The sequence below is a fragment of the Phyllostomus discolor genome, chromosome 5 (genome assembly GCF_004126475.2).
Source record: "Phyllostomus discolor isolate MPI-MPIP mPhyDis1 chromosome 5, mPhyDis1.pri.v3, whole genome shotgun sequence".
NCBI lineage: Eukaryota > Metazoa > Chordata > Mammalia > Chiroptera > Phyllostomidae > Phyllostomus > Phyllostomus discolor.
In genome coordinates this window covers 72,634,586-72,652,122 of record NC_040907.2, presented here as the reverse complement: position 1 = coordinate 72,652,122, position 17,537 = coordinate 72,634,586, and the positions used below count along the sequence as shown (strand labels likewise).

General features: G+C 35.0%; 2 protein-coding genes across 2 annotated transcripts in view; both read right to left on the bottom strand.

Moving 5' to 3' along the window:
* Nucleotides 1-17,537, bottom strand: part of ABCD3 (ATP binding cassette subfamily D member 3) — a 76,375-nt gene that overhangs the window by 41,345 nt on the left and 17,493 nt on the right. The window contains exons 2-3 of the mRNA XM_028511832.2: nucleotides 4,459-4,495; nucleotides 665-763 (exon numbers count right to left, since the gene is read on the bottom strand). Coding sequence (XP_028367633.1) covers nucleotides 665-763; nucleotides 4,459-4,495 — 136 coding nt within the window. The remainder of the gene's footprint in view (nucleotides 1-664; nucleotides 764-4,458; nucleotides 4,496-17,537) is intronic.
* Nucleotides 13,040-14,325, bottom strand: LOC114496142 (keratin, type I cytoskeletal 18-like; the record flags this gene model as incomplete). Its single annotated transcript, XM_036025089.1, is given in 3 exon segments — nucleotides 13,040-13,114; nucleotides 13,116-13,545; nucleotides 13,547-14,325. Coding segments are annotated over 3 exon segments (1,284 nt in total), but the record flags the coding sequence as incomplete, so codon positions are not given.

The following is a 17,537-nucleotide window of genomic DNA, read 5'->3' as shown; positions in this document are numbered from 1 at the left end:
AAGAACACTATGACATGCGGGCAAGAATATTTAGAAGAAAAAGTTGCCAGATCCCAGTGACTGAAAGGATAGGTGACTGACAGGAAGAAGAAAGAGTCAAAGGTGTATTTTTAGTGAATAAAAGGAGAATATTGAGGTGATTAGATTTTTAATAATTAAAAACACATCAAATACAGATAAAAGGGCAAAGAAAGGGATAACAAAACTTTATTCCAACAACTAGCTCACTTTGTGAAAATACTTGAAAATTTTAGATATCATTTTGGTATCTTTAAGACATATTCAGTTAAATATATAGCAGCCCCTAAATATAATCCCTATCAATGTGACTTGTTAACATCTTAATAAAATAAAACTTGTAAATTTAAGGTTGTTTTCATTATTTTATAATAAAGCAACACCACTTACGGTAGCTGCACTAAGTACTCTAGAATGTCACATAAAATAATAAAATAATATTACATTAAAAAACTATTTAAAAACTGGCATTAAATAACTAGGACACTTACTTGCATGACAGACAATGATTTAAGACAAAAATTTAGTAATCTTCATTATCTATAGTTGAAAACATTTAACCTGTAGTTTTGCTTTATAATTTTTGTTCTTATTCCATGTAACCTTTAAAGTTTAACACTTAACATTATAATTTCGTAAGACTTACCTCTTTACAAAATGTTCTAGGGACCATGATTTTAAGAATCCGTGTGAGCCTTGAAAAAAATACCTTGTCCACCATAGCTCGTTCCTTTTTTCCCTCTTTCTACATTAAAAAAGGAAAGTTTTTAATATAGCTATAACAAATCTAGAACAAATAAGATTAAAGAACCATGTATCATCTAAGTCAATATAAACAATTATCAAGATGACACTACATATAAAGAACAAAGATTTGTACTGCTCTTCATATTCAAACACATTTTCAACAAAACAGGTTATTACCAAAAACAGTAAGTTATTTTTTTTGTTTTTTAAATCTTGAACATGAATTTCCCTAATATTAATTATAGGAAACTTTCTGATTCCTAAATTTATAATTTAGCATTTCCAATATGCAATCTGCCAATTCATTCTCTCTTCTTCATAAATTCAAAGACAAGTCTTTATAGCATCAAACCACTTTGATGCTATAAAATTAACATGTAAATGATAGAAAAAGCAAACAACCCATTAGATAAAGACCACTAAAGAAGCTGAAGTAATAATGCAACCAGAAAAAATGTAGCTAATATTCAGGAGGCAACAAGGTCAAAGGGCATTGAGAAGTTCCTATTAATGCATCACTTAGGTGAGATGAACGAGGACTGAAAAAGATAGATGTTTGTTTTGAAATAAAAATAAAATAAAATAAAATAAAAAGGCCATATGGTGTTGATAAAGAGTGTAAGCATTCCTTTATATTGTTGGGGAAAATGTAAACCAGTACAACTATTATGTTGCATGTATCAAATGTAAAATGTACACTGACTATAAAATATAAAACGACTCATCAAATTTACTTTTGGGGACTTATTCTAAAATACTCTTACCTATATGCTTAAACACATAAATGAAAACAATAACCTATACAATATTTATATCATAAAGTTAAAATCTTACATGTACATCAACAGAGGATATTACAAACATTATGGTAAATTTATGTAAAAATCTACACAACTGTATAAAGGAAGCAGCATATATTCAAACAATAGAATATTATAGAGCAGTTAAGTTAATTTATAGCTATCAACACAGATCTAAAACACATGCTGGAAAAAAGTAGAATGATACATACAATGACTTAATTTATATAATTTTTCAAAATGCAGAATAATTCTACTTATATTTTTTGTGGAGACATACATACCTATACTCAAAAGTATAAAAACACACATGGGAATGCTAAACACCAAACCCAGCACAGTGTTTACCTTTCTGTGTTTTGAATTTTATACCATGTATATTACAATAAAATTAAATGAAAAGAATTTTAAAATCAAGTCAAGTATCTCTTTATACTATTTTCTAACTGTATTAAATCTTCTCCTTCTTAAATCTCATGTCTTATGAAAACTGTCTCACCCTACCCCATCCTACAACAGATTGTAACACATTTTCTGTTGGAAAAAAATTTCTTCTTGATTGCTTTCCTCAGTAAGAAACATATTCAGTGAAAAAAATTAGAAAATTCTGATTAGCAAAAATAAGGAGCCTACACCTACCATTTAAAGATATCAACCGTGAGCCCTGGCTGGTGTAGCTCAGTGGATTGAGAGCGGGCTGTGAACCAAAGTGTCGCAGGTTCGATTCCCAGTCAGGGCACATGCCTGGGTTGCAGGCCATGACCCCCAACAACCACACATTGATGTTTCTCTCTCACTCTCTTTCTCCCTCCCTTCCCTCTCTAAAAATAAATAAAAATAAAATCTTTAAAAAAATCAACTGTGATAACTAGCATATACCCAACCTGATTTCATTTTAGCACATATGTATAATTGTGCATGTGTGTGTATCTCCCTAATAAATTTTACAGATGTGGTATCATTGTACATACTGCCTTATATCTTTTTTTGGCCAATCATTTAATCTAACCTAAATTTATTTTGCTCATACAATATGATCAGCAAATAAGTATATGCTAAAAACATTGTACAAAAAAATTTAAAAAACAAGTGAATGAACTTAGCTGTACTAACTAGTTTCACTGATGTCCTAGAACTTACAGGTATAATATGCAGGCAATAGATATGAGTCTAAGGTTTGATATTCGAGGGGGGTGAATTAAAAAAAAGCCCAGAATTTATTTATAAAAAATTGTGCATTTATTCTTCCATGTTTTAACTTCAGTCAGCTTCAAAGTATTCTCCATTTGATGCAATACACCTGTGGAGACATTTTTTTCCACTGCTCAAAACAGTTTTTTAACTTATTTTTTAATGCCTTTTAGTGCTTCTGCCATTTTTTTTGTTGCACCTCTTCCACATCAACAAAGTTTCCCTTTGAGAACTTTTTTCATCCAGGGAAACATAAAAAAAGTCACTCAGGGCAAGATCAGGTGAATAGGGATGGTGGGTAAAATTGCTGAACATGCAGCTTGTTTTTAGTCAAAAACTGCTGATCTCCAGCATGGTGTGGGCTTGCGAATCACCCATCATGAAAACAGCAAAAATGTTGAGTCTTCAAAAAAAATTCACTGAAGCCAAATATAGCCTCTCACAACAACACTACTTGGTACACTGATGGACATGGGTTCCTAGAACACTCACTTACCTAGAGGGGGAAGCCTGTACTACAGGGGGCCCGCCCTCCAAAAGATAATTCCGGATTTTTGCCCCCCCCCTTGTAAATCAACAAAAGTTTGATTATTCACATATAATTTAGATATGAGAAATTATGGGGGAAAAAAAGAAAGAAATTATGAACATGGAGATATACCAGACAACTTGAGATAAACACATCTGGTCCCATTTTTCAAAGCCTAGGGAAAAGATTATCGAAACTAAAGAACAGCAATTTCAATGTCCATCTCTAGAATATTTGGAAAACAGATATTAATATGGAAGATGTGGGATACTTAAGAAACACTACTATAAGCCAGCATGAATTTACTGTGAATAAGTTATGTCAAGCTCTTCTAATATTCTTCCTTTTGAGGGTATCGTACTAGTGTATTAGCTGGCATGTACAATGTAACCTCCACTTACTTTTATAACTGCTATACACCCAGAGCCAAAAACAATACCAGGCATGTATGAAGAGCTCAATCGATATTTGTTGAAAGGTTAATAACAATTAAAAATTAATCAAGGAATTTGATGTTTCTTACATAATTAGTGGCCCTTAATGGAGAAATAAGAACCAGATTTTGCTACAACTGGTTATAGTCACATCTGGATAAAACATAACCATAAAAAAAGATTAAGAGATGCCGGTCAGACTTTGTCTGGTCAACTACATTCTATACTAAATATAATGTCTAGAGAAACTAATGAGTATGGGTCCAGAGGAATAAATACAGAATTGAAAAAGGATCAGAAACTGTCACCTGAGAAACAGTTGAAAACATAAGGGTTGTTTAGCATGGGAAAAAACGATGTGGAAGATACAACTATCTTCAAACAGTATGAGAGTCTATCAGAGAAAACAGAGTAGGCTTGTCCTGTGTTGCAACAAAAGACAAAATTGTCAATCACTAAGTGCCCACAGAGGGAAGATAAACCTCATCATGGGCTAGAACTAATATAGTTACCTGCCTCCTGGGTAGTCTCCAACAAATGAACAGATTCAAGTAAATACTAGAAGTCACCTACCAAGGATTCCCATTTCAGAAAGAAGTCCTGTAATATCTAGCAGATTGCAGATGACATTCAAGCCCCCCATATTCTAAAATTCTATGATTATTGTCCTAACTCAAAATTGTGTAACAAAACAAATAAATGCATAAAATTCCAAAGAGTTAATGATTTGAAATTTTACCTCACTGTTCTGTAATGGTGGTTTTCCATTTTTCTTACTGCAAAGAAAAAAAAGAAAAAAAGAAAGCACTTTATTTGCAAACTTCCCCATCATAAAAATTGTTTTAACATATCAAAAGAATATACCATATTCTCCAAATATTTCTTCTTTCACATACCATACATACAATATATTAAGTATAATAGTACAGTTACCTTCAGTAAGTAGGTATAATTTACTGAAGGTGTTCAATAAATGTTAACTACTACCAGGCATTATGTTAGTAATTTTTCACACTTATTTTTCAAATTCTTCCACAGAGAGGTGGGGTCTATTCCTCCATCCTTGAATCAAGATTTGACTATGTGAACTGCTTTGCCCATGGGACATTAGCCCAGTGATGCAAGCAAGGCCTTTAAAATGTCTGCATTGAACCCTCTCTCTTTATGCTGGGAATCCTTTCTCAGCGATGCAAGTAATCCCAGGTTAGTTGCCTATAGGATGAGAGACGATATGCCATTCCCACGTAACAAATGAAAAAACTGGCTTGGAAAAGAGGAAGTAGTATGTCCAAGATTCATGCTACTCAGAGTAGTTAGTCTGGTGCCTGCCCAGGCCTGACTACTGATCCAGGCCACCACCCTAAACAATATAATGACCAGGCTTAGGCTCTGTCTATAATACACCACAATAGCACCTTATGTTATGATCACATTTCAAATCTCTTATTTAATGTACACTTCCTCCCAATAAATTAGTTCCGTGAGATTAAGAGCTATTGCAGGTTGGCTTCTCCTAAGTATAGGTGAGGTGCTGTGTGGAGCACAGATGTTTACTGGGCATCAACACCTGGGAAAGGAAGGTAACAAAAGCAAGTTTGGGCAGAATTTAAACTGTGATACAGGCCCAACAAAATTTCACCCAACCAGGTGGGAAGCTGTCACACCAAGTACTGTCTATCAGAGTGTTCTGTGATTGGCCAAAATGGTCAGGTCTTTATTCTGTCTTCCTTGCTCGGTGCATAAATGCACGCTGCTCCAGGGAGGTCATGACATTAGGAAGGTAGCTCTGCAGCTAAGGCAGATGCTAAAGTGTGGGGAGAAGGGGTTACCTGGTCTGCACTCCTCACAGTTGGGACTCGACCTTCTTTGAAGGGGAGTCAGGGTAGCATATCTCCGTGCCTAATAGAGGGGTCACATATTACTCAACCCTCTTTGTTCAACATCTAGTTGAGCTCCAAGAATCTGTAGAATAAACATTTTCAGTAATAAGACACTAGGTCACTGAATAAGGCTAGAAAGCCAAATTTAACTACAAGAGTAGATGCTCTTACTTTAAAAAGTACTTAGGTTTATCGTTGTTTTCAATCTCATTTGTATTACAGGATTATCAGGTTTTTAATTTTTATGAGATTGCAAAACTGTTTCAGAAAATGCTTTTCATGTATGTGTATGTTCACACACGCCCAGTTATTATGAGCCCCCTTTTATAAGGCTTTCTAAAATCCTCTTTTTAAGGAATTCTTTAAATGTTTTCCACAGATGGTCCCAATTTGGAAGATACCTGTTGCCTAGGATAAATCAGAGCAGTATACTAGAATCCGATTTAATGGGTTATATATTTTTTTCACCTGAAATGTCATGCTAAAGACTAGAGAGAAATTAATTTAATTGCAGAAACATGACCTACTGCCAGGCAGATTCAAGTCTAACAAAAATTCAATACTTTTCTTGATTTTTATCCTATGAAACTAAAAAGACTCTACAACAAATATGTCTTCTACATTTATATGTTCCTTTTGACTAGCAAAAAGATTGATTTATCAACTAAAAGATTAAAATAAAGGTATTCAACATATTTGAAATACATTGTTGATATGCATATTAATGACAAGGTACCTGTAATATCTGTAATAATCACTAAATATCAGTTGCCTTGTTATACTTTGTGGTATAACCAACTGAAACAATTTTAAAACCTAATTTTGTGACTATGTGAAATATGACCATTTATATAACCAGTCTATACCAAATGCAATGTATGTTCAGTTAGGAGCTGCTAATCTATTTTCTTCTTGTTCAGTAAATCACCAGATTTTCCAAAATATAATGGCAGTCCCTGAATTGATGACCTTCCCTGCCCAACAGTCCTGCCTAAGCAAAGGCAAGGAAAAGAGAATCACAGTACCAACACAAGATATGGAAAAACCTGGTTGTTAAAGTATGAAAGAAAGGTACATAGACAAGATATATATCAAATACATGTGCTCTTGAAAAGATAGGTAAATTATAAATGTGACATGGTCAAGAATCATTCAAATGTTTACTAATTGCTTACTATATTGCTAAGCACTATTCTAGATCAGCATCTTTCAAACCCCATGGTCTCAAGATTCTAAAAAGCTTTTATTTGTATCACATCTATGGATATTCATCACATGGAAATTCAACCTCAGTATTTTTTTAAAGTATTTATTTGTTCATTTAAAGAAATTAGACAAATTTCTAATTTTTTATTTTAATGATACATTAAATAAATTTTTATAAAAATAGCTATATTTTTCCAAACAAAACAACTAGATAAGTAGCACTGTTTTATATTTTGGCAAATCTCATTAGTGTCTGGCTTAATAGAAGACAAATGGATTCTCATATCTGATTCTGCATTCTTTCTAGCTATTGCAATACAAGTAGTTATTGTAAAACAGGAGTATTTTAATAATTATGGACATTTTTCTGTGACACTAAAATGTTTCAATGCAGTCTGAAACTATTATCAATGAACTTTTGTGCTCTGATACAATTAAATCCATTGGTCTATGTTACACTTTCAATGGATCTCATACCCATGTAAAATTTGGTAACATCATTCATTGGTCAGTTGGAAATACTGGTTCAACAAGTTATGTAGTAGACCTTCCTAATGCAATACATTTTATTATACAGTATTTTGTGAAATTACATGTTAATATTGCCACCAATCTCACCAGAAAAGTCTTAAGCACTGGGGAAGCTATCCAGCTCACGGCAGCAGAGACTTCCAAATTTTAATCTGGAAATTTAAACTGTAACACTAGCAACAAACACTGCCAACTGTTTTTGCTTGAAGGCCTTGCAGAAAATGTCTGCAATATTCAAGGCTGAATAACCAGTTATTCAGTCATTCTTTCAAGTAAAAGTGATGTTCCATAAAAAAAGTGGCAGGAGTTCAGTTCACAACTCAATCGCCAAGTGTTTGCTTCCCTATAGATGACCTCTGTACTTTGGTATATGGCAAGAACTGCTTTGTGAGAACTTCTCATTTTTCTTTGGCAAAGACATTACAAAAAAAGAAAAGACCAATAACCAACTATTTATAAAATGCATAGAAGGGTTTTATCCAAGATATGGGAAGTCAGGTTAACATTTGAAAAAAATCAAGGTAACTCATCATATGAACAGCCTAAAAAGAAAAAACACAATCATATCAATAGATACCCAAAAGGCCTTTGACAAAAATCTAGCACCTATTCATCATAAAAACTCTCACCAAATTAGGAATGAAAAGAAACTTCCTCAATCTGTTAAAGGACACTAACAAAAACCTATCACTACCATACCATTAATTTGAAGACTGAGACTGTGAGATCTGGAACACGACAACGATGTCAACTCTCAACACCTCTATCCAATATTGTTACTGGAGGACACAGAGTGCAATCAGGTAAGTAAAAGAAATAAAAGTCATACAGAATTGAAAGGAAGAAGTAAAACTATTTTTATTGCAGATTTTATAAACATCTACACAGAAAATCCTAAGGAATCCACAAAAAAAGCTAAGTGAGTTCAACCAGGTTCTAGGATATACCATCTACACATAAATACCAATTGCATTTCTACATATGAGAAAAGAACAATTACAAATTGAAGTTTTAAGCACATGCTTTACAAAAGCCCCCCAAATATTAAATATTTAGGGATAAATTTAGAGGAAAAAAGATGTGCAAGATCTGCATGCCGAAAACTAAAACACAATGCAGAGAAATTAAAGATTAGACAGATACAGCATGCTCATGGATCAGAAGACTCAATATTGTATGTCAATTCTCCCCAAATTTATTTAGAAATTTAATGCAACCCCAATCAAAAGTCTATTAGTTTTTTTGGTTTTGTTTTGTTTTGTTTTTTGTAGAGAATGACGAGATGATTCTAAAATCTGTGTATGGATGCAAAGGACCTAAAATACCAATAAATTTTGAAAAAGAGCAAAGCTGCAGGAATTGTACCTGATTTTAAGGCTTACCATAAAGCTATAGTAATAAAGACTTTGATACTGAAGTATAAATATAGATCAAAGAGGCAGAAAAGTCCAGAAGTAGACCCACATACGTATGGCCAATTGATTTAGGACAAGGTGCCAAGGCAATTCAATGGGGAAAGGATAATCTTTTTAACAAATGTTACTGGTCAGCTGAATATCCATAAGCAAAAAAAAAAAAAAAAAAAAAAAAAGAGCCCTTACTGCTCACCATATACAAAAAGCAATCTGAAATGCAACGCAAACCTAAATACCAGAAAACTGAAATTTCTAGGAGAAAATCTTAGTAATCCTGCACAAAGATTTGTCTCCAAAGACTATTGATATATTAGAGTGATGCAAAAATAATAATAAAAGCAAGATATTTCATGGATTAGGACTGTAATCCACAAATTATCTCAGGGTAAAAGCTGCAGCCTCAAGGGCTCTGGTGAGTCTTCTCTGGGCAAATGGAAAATGGGTTAAAATCAAACTACTGTTATGCACAACATGGATGAATCTCAAAATCATTATGCTGACTGAAAGGAGCTAGGCAAAAAAGGTATATAGAGTATAATTCCTCTCACATAGAAATCTAGAGCAGCCCAAACTAACCTGTAGCTATAGAAAGCAGATCAGTGATTGCTCCAGCTGGTGGCAGGGAGGGGACTGACTACAAAGGGGCATGAGGGATCTTTGGAGTGATGGAAATGTTTGTTATTTTAATTACAGTGATGGTTACACAGGTGTTTACATGTCAAAATTCAAGTTGTACACTTTAAGTACAACCAGTTTATTGTACCATAATAGTGCTTCAATAAAGACATAAAAACCATTTTAACCAAAACTTAGGAGATGCTTTTTCCTAACAGAATTGTGTGTTGTTTTTGTTTATTGTTGGAGGCATGAGGGAGAAGGAGATGGAGTTTACTGTTCCTTAATAATAGCAACAAAACATGTAAAATTAATAAGCAAGAACTTCCCCTATAGATGGGTAGAGATAAAATATGAGACTAAAAAAAGAAATTGCCAATGATTAAAATACAGAATTTTTTAGAGTTTACAGACTAAAAAAAGAACAAAATCCTGAAAATTTTAATCAAAATTTAGTTACCCACACAGTAACTCTAAGCTCAATGCTTTTCTCAGTTCATTTTTCTAGGCAATGTGTCCCAGACTTAGGGTAATGCATGAACCTCTTCTGAAGGAAAAAAATTCCTGCAGACCCTAGCATTGCCTTAAATTAAACTGGTGCTTTCTTAAATATGTATTGATTTGGCCAAAAAGTCTGTATGTTTTTTTCTGTAAAATAAAAGACATTTTTTATCTTCACCAATAACTTTATTGAGTTGGATATTTTGAGTATATCAGCTATCTTCCACCATTGGCTTCCAGTGGGTAGAGACCAGGAGTACTGCTAAACATCTTCCAATGCATAAGACAGCCCCACAGCGAAGAAGTAATTTGCCAAATGTCAACAGTACCAAGAAACTTCACAAACCACTTTTCACATGTTCAATCAGTCACAGCACAGCACCTTCTCCATATACTGCACAAACTGTTTTTATATTTCAGTTGAGTTTTTACCTTTCTTAAAATAATAAAACATAAACAATGAAAATATTGCATATTTTCTTCCATCTTCAGTATTAAAATGGCTGCACAAAAATTCACCAAAATTCACCAATAAGTTTTCTTTAAAATGACGCTGATATGACAGCTGTCACAATATGATCTAACAAAATTGTTTTAATGAAGTTAAAAACAACTAAGTGCCCCTAGAGCCACTATAAAGAAAACACATAATGGCCTTTTTGGCCAATCCAACACAAGCATACAATTAAGGCTACATAACTTTTGTTTACAGCTCTTCTATATCGTAAAATAAAGTTTATCATTTAAAAACAGGCAAAAATTATAAAGCCAATAAAAATGGAATCAACATTCATTTAAGCGATACGTGAGGTAACACTGCTACAACTAATCACCAATGCTAGGGTAAAAGAAAGAATTATGTATTGCATATTGCAACTGATGTCCAAGTTTTTTTATAATCTTCATTTTTTTATAAACAATAAACTGATTTTAAATCACTGATTCATTAATGTTGATGGGATAATTAAATTTATTAATATATCCCAAAACAAAATCCTAAAAATTAAAATATTCAATGAAAATTGACAGCACTTAACTGCTAGGAAATGTTCAAAGTTGATATTTATAGAGACAAATGGGGATCTATGTAATACAATTTGCTCATAAAACTAAGTATTTACTTTTATGTTTGACACATACACACATATATATTACATACATACACCCAGCCACACATACACAGTTTACACAAGTATAAACATACATATACACACTCCCAAAGGGCTACATGATCAGTCAACTCTCCCATCAATTTTCACTCTTCAAGCTTCCATGAAATACCATGTTCAGAGTGTACTGTGACTTCTTACAAGGCCTTCTCTTGGCCTGAACTCATAATCTACACGTAAATTCTATTCTTTTACCACTCTGTGACAATTAAAATGGTACTTTACTGTTGTTCTGTCACTGTCATGGTTCAAACCAAAGCTTGACCCCACTGGGGGCATGCAATAGGCAACAGATTAATGTTTCCCTCCCTTCCCCCCGTCTAAAAATAATTACATAAAACCTGTTTAAAAAAATAGTATAGGACATGGAGTAGCCAAAGAACTTATATGTATGACCCATGGACATGAACTTAAGGGGAAGACTGCTGGAGGGAATGGGGTGTCCTGGGTGGAGGGGGACAGAAGGAAAAAAACTGGGATGACTATAATAGCATAATCAATAAAATATAGTAAAAAAGAAAAGAAAGAAACCTTCAGCTGATGCTGAAACTGATGCCCTGAAAGGCAAAGGTCATTTTCCTAAGGTCTCACAAATAGAATCACCCTGAGTGACCAGAGGACAGTGAGTCCAATAACCTTAACAAAGAATAACAGTACAAGAAGCATTCAAGGGATTTTTTAATGGTCTCATTACAAAAGTGTTACTTTTCACGTTCTAGTAAAATAAATTTTAAGTGTGAGAAGACAATTTTGAATATAAAGTTCAAGAGCAAACATGTTGATTTGAAAGAGACATTTGATATAACTCCTTTGAGAAACAAAAATATGAAATCTGAAATGTGAGTCTTGTATCTGTTTATTAAGATGCTATACTAAAACTGTTAGAACGTGCTCTTCAGGAACTTGGTTTAAGTAGTTTCCTGGCTGATATGGCTTCCAGGCAACTTAATAAAAACCCTCCTCTTAAACAGATAGTATATTTACTATAAGCCTCAAAATCATATGGCTTCCAGGCAACTTAATAAAAACCCTCCTCTTAAACAGAAAGTATATTTACTCTAAGCCTCAAAATCATCCCTACAAGCAATTTTAAATAAAATGTCCAGACCATAATCAACTAGACCATAATCAATCTAGCAAACTAGACTCCGTAACAACAACAAAAAGAAAATAGTACAAGAAAAATTTCCCAACTTTTGGAAATTGTGGTAGATTAAATATAAAGACAAATTGTGCTGCTCCTAAAAAAGAGGAATCTATTTTCCCATTCTTGAATCTGGGCCAGGCTTGTGACTTGTTCTAATTCAACAGAATGTAGTAAAAGGGTTTCTGCTTTCCCCTTCGCCTCTTAGAGTGCTGGCCTGAGAATACCATGTGAGAGACTGGTCTAGCCTGCTGGATGATAAAAAGTCAAGTACATAGAACCAAGGAACCCCAGTCGCTAGCTAGCACCAACCACCAGAACCAATCCTCTAGCTAAATGCACCTCATAAACAAACCCAGACAAAACCAGCAGAGAAACTGCCCAGCCACTCACAGAATTAAGGAAGGTAATAGCTGTGTTAAGTATTTGGGTGGTTTGTTACCCAACTATAGATAACTGACATAAAGAGATATATTTGAGACAAGGCATGGGTCAAAGAAATCAAAATATATGTTGGAATGAATGATATTTATATCAAATGTTATGTTTGTAAAATGATAAGGTTTACATATCAAAAAACCCAAGGGATGTAACTAAAGCAGTGCCTACAGGGAACTTTAAAACCTGTAATTCATACATTAGAAAAGAAGGCTGAAAATCTGTAATCTATTACAGAACATTAGAAAAACAAAGTTAAATGAAGTATAAAGAATAAAAGAATAGAGTTAAAAGCAAATAATAAAAAACATACACTTAATAGAGGTAAAGAAAAACTAAAAGCTGGATTATTTTTTAAATCTTTCAATGAACTTTTTATTAGCCTTCTGCCTTGCTACAGGATGCCCCACTTCTGCTGCCTTTAATGCCTTAAAACTTTGGTGTCGTTGACCTCAGACACCACTCTGCCATCCGCAATCCTGTGGGTCATGGTCTTTTTGGATGGTTTGTAAGGAGGGGCTCTTGTCTGGGGCATCAACAAGATTGAAGTCCTCCCCTTCTTCCAGTAGGCTGCGGTAGGTGGCAATCTCAGCCTCCAGCTTGACCTTGATCTTCAACAGAGCCTCATACTTCTGGGCCTGGTGCTGGCCCTCTACCCAGGTCTGGGCTAGCTCTGACTCCAGGTGCAGCAGGATCCCATTGAGTTGTTCCATCTGCATGGCATAGTGCATCTTCAACTCCCTCAGGTTGTTCTCCAAACTGACCTTCGAATTCTTCACTGAGTCCAGGTCAGTCTCCAATGACTGGACCATATGTATCAGCTCCATTAGTGTCATCTCAGCAGCGTTTATCTCAGCAGTCTGTGAGGTGACCAATGTGGTGTTCTCTTCAGTCTGATGGGAACAGTACTTGTCCAGCTCCTCTCTTCTTCCAAGCCAGCTCGTCATACTGGCCCTGGATATCTGCCATGATTTTGCCAAGGTCCTGAGATTTGGGGGCATCCAACTTCACAGTCAACCCAGAACTGGCAATCTGGTTTTGTAGACCATTTACTTCCTCCTTGTGGTTCTTCTTCATGAAGAGCAGCTCCTCCTTGAAAGCCTCGATCTCTATCTTCAGCTGCAGCCAAGTGATATTGGTGTCATCAATGACCTTTCGGAGCCCATTGTCATTCTCCACAGATTGGTGAATGGCCAGCTCCATCTCATATTCGACTCTGAAGTCATCAGCAGCAAGACAAGCACGGTCAATCTGCAGAACAACGCGGGCACTGTCCACATAATTTGCAAAGATCTGAGCCCTCAGGTCCTCAATGGTCTTGAAATAATGCCCCCAATCTCTGACCTGGGGTCCCTTCTTCTCTAAGTGTTCCCAGATTGTGATCTCCAGTCTCTGATTATCAGCCTCCAGGCTTCTCACCCTGTCCAGGTAGGAGGCCAGGTGGTCATTCAGGCATTACATAGTCTTCTTCTCACTCTGGATGCCCCCTATGCCCACCAGACCCCCGGCCATCCCTGCAGCTAAGCCCCCGGATACCCAGCTGCCCCGCATGCTGATGTAGCGGAACACCGAGATCCAGGAGCCTGAGCCCCTGGCACCTGCATAGATGCTGGCCATGCTGCTGGCCAGCCAGACCCGGTAGCTGGGCGACTGCACAGAGCCCAGGGTCCAGTAGCTTGTGGAGAAGCTAGAGCGTGTGCTGAAGCACGTTGTTCAGGGAGGAAGATGAGAAGCCGAGACTCAGGTGGCAGGTGCTAAAAGCTGGATTTTTTAAAAAATTACAGTTTATAAACTCATGGCAAGATTGATCAAAATTTAAAAAGCAAGAGGGCAATATAAACAATATTAGAAACTAATCTATAGATTAGAAGCAACCCTCATCAAAATCTCAACATGCTGGTCCTAAAATTTATATAGAATACCAATGCAAGAGTGATTACTAAGGTACTTCTTCATATTTTATTTATAAAAGTCAACTGCATGCATAAAATAGGGTTCCTCCAATGCATCTATAAAATAGTGAGCATTAAATACTTATTTACTTGGTTCATAATGATACTTATGAAAAACTCACTGGTCACTACCAGAGGAACTAATGTGTTGTTTTTAAATATTTATTTTTCTTTAGAGGGAGGGGAAGGGAGAGAGGGTGAGAAGAAACACTAATCATTTCCCTCTCCTGCACACTGGACCAGGACTGAATCTGCAACATAGGCATGTGCCCTGACCAGGAAGTGACCTTTTGCTTTGGGGATGACGCCCAACTAATTAAGCCACAGCAGTCAGGGCCTAATGTATTATTTTAAAAACTGGTAAAGAACCAAATGTCCACCCTTCCTTTTCTAAATGAATTGTACCACTGGGTAACCAAAGAGTAGATGAAATGTTTTTTTATGGACTCATTCCACCTTATAAATAAAAAATAACAGCATTCAAATATCTCCACTCTGTAATCTCTAATAAATTCATTGATCTAGGCATCAAACATCAGTGGCCACTAAAATCACAAAAAGACAAACAACCAGACACTATCCATCTCCTGATGGAAGTCAGACCACATCAGCACCTGGGAAGCATTCTTGTCCAAAAACCAAAAACAAAATATTAACTTGATGAAGCTTTTAGATCCAGCTATCAATTTACAGAAAATACAAATGAAGAAAAATTATGCAAATAGCATAATCCAGATTATGGAATCTGTATAGGTCAAAATACCTATTTTACTTGTTGCTTCAACAAATAAAATGTAAAACAGAGGCAGAGGGGGGAAGAGCTGGCATTGGGACATGAAGATTGAGATTTAAAACAAAAACAGGCACAATTAAATTACAGTGTTTAAGAATGCACATTTGGATGGTAAAATTTAAAAAACTAAAAAGATGCAATTACTCTAGAAGTCAGGATAGCAGTTACTACTAGGGGAGAAGAAGGAGCTATGATCAGGAAGAGGCATGTGGAAGGCTTTTAGAGTGGATGGCAAAGATTTCTTGACCTGAGCAGTAGTTATAAGTGTATTTGTTTTGTTTAAAAAAAAGTCATTAAAATACATTTGAAACATAAAAAAAAACAAGTGAAAGCACTGTGTACCCATTAGTACACAGCATGACTAAAGAAATAAAGTACACTGAAACCTTAAAAAAAAAACAAGTTAAAAAAGTCATTAAATTATTTAAGTTTTATTTAGTTTTCTGTATTTGTGGTATAATATAATATACAATAAAAAGCTTTAAAAAATCTTAGAGTATTACAATATGACTACATATTTTAATATTAATTTACCACAATAAAATTTTAACAATTAACTTCACTCTGAATTTAACATAAGACTTTTCTAACCCCTGAATACTTTTTGACTGTTCTTTTCAATGTAAGTCTATCTGAAGGATTTGATAAAAATGCTTTATTTTTTTACCTTCTACATGGCTATTTCAAATTCAAGAAGTCTTAGAATTGGGTACCATTTTTTATCTTTCTGATTCCTCACTGGTAAAATGAAGATTATAAAACAACTATCTCAAAAAACTGTTTTGAGGAATAAATGTAAACTATGTAGAATAATGCCTTAAAAAGAATAAGTGCTCAATAAACAGTTAATAGTATTGTCTCCAGCTTCCTATCCTTGTAGTCCCTTCTCAAATCACAACTCCCGCAACTCAACGTCTTTGCTCATGCTGCTTTCCCTACCTAGAATGCCTTTTACCCCATACCACAACACTACACACACGCACGCGCACGCACACATACACACACACCCCCCTCTCTTAAGGACAAGTGCAGATGTGAAAATTCTTCAGGTAACAACCTGAAGAATTAAACATTAAACATTCCCTATTCAGTGCTCCCTCACACAGATTTTTCTTCCTACCACACAGATCTAGTCACACTGAGTTGCACACATTTTCTACGTATTCCCACAGACTTGAGTTGGAAACAATGTTCATTCAATTTGGTATCTCAATGCCTCGCCTACTGACATACAACAAACATTCAACAGAAGATAATGGATAAATGTTGCCCCCCCCCACATTGATATTTTCTCCAGTGGAGGGAGAAAAAGTAGCTATTTTGCTGAACCAGTGATAAAACACATACAGAAATATATTAACCCATCAATTGTGAAACTGGAAAGTATCTGATATTTATGTAAAACATGGGATAATTGGATATTATTGGAGAGGAAGCAAATTAATACTATAGTCGAAAACACCTTAAATCTAATTTTCTTGATGCAACAAAACTATACTCATAAGTCAATGGAGAACAATATTGTGAATAAAATATTACCAGGTTTTTTTAAACCAGAAATTTGGTGTGAAATATTAAAACATAGGAATCTTTCTTTCAATAGTCTGTGAGTTTCTCAAGTACAAAAAAATTGTTTAAGTTTTAATCTTCCCAAGTGTCCAATATAAAATTAGCATGAAACAGTTCTGTCTTCTCCCACTGTACAATCCATCTAGGAAAGAGACTTATTTTATTCATCACTGTGTCCTCAGCACATAGCACTAAATGTTGAACAGAGGTATTATACCCCACAGTTCTTAAGAATAGTTTTTTTCATCCCTAAACTAAACACTGGAAAACCCATCATAGGACACACAGAGGGGCACTCAATGTTTTCTGAGTTACAGCATGATCTCTGGGTTCCTTTCTTGAGTGGTTCATCGATTCCCAGGCCAACCTACTTCCTCCAATCCTTGCTCTGGAATGAGGAAAAACCTGAGTCTACCTCAATTTCTTGTTTTCCAGGAACTTAAGTTCATCTTCAAGAGGTACTGAAGAATGACAATAACACTGAATCTTGGAGTGAGAAGATTGATGTAAATTGTCATGTAGTATCTTTAAAAGCAAGCTTAAAACATGCCTTATAAAAAGGAAATGCAACAATATGGTAATGCCATATTAATTGGCTGTAAATT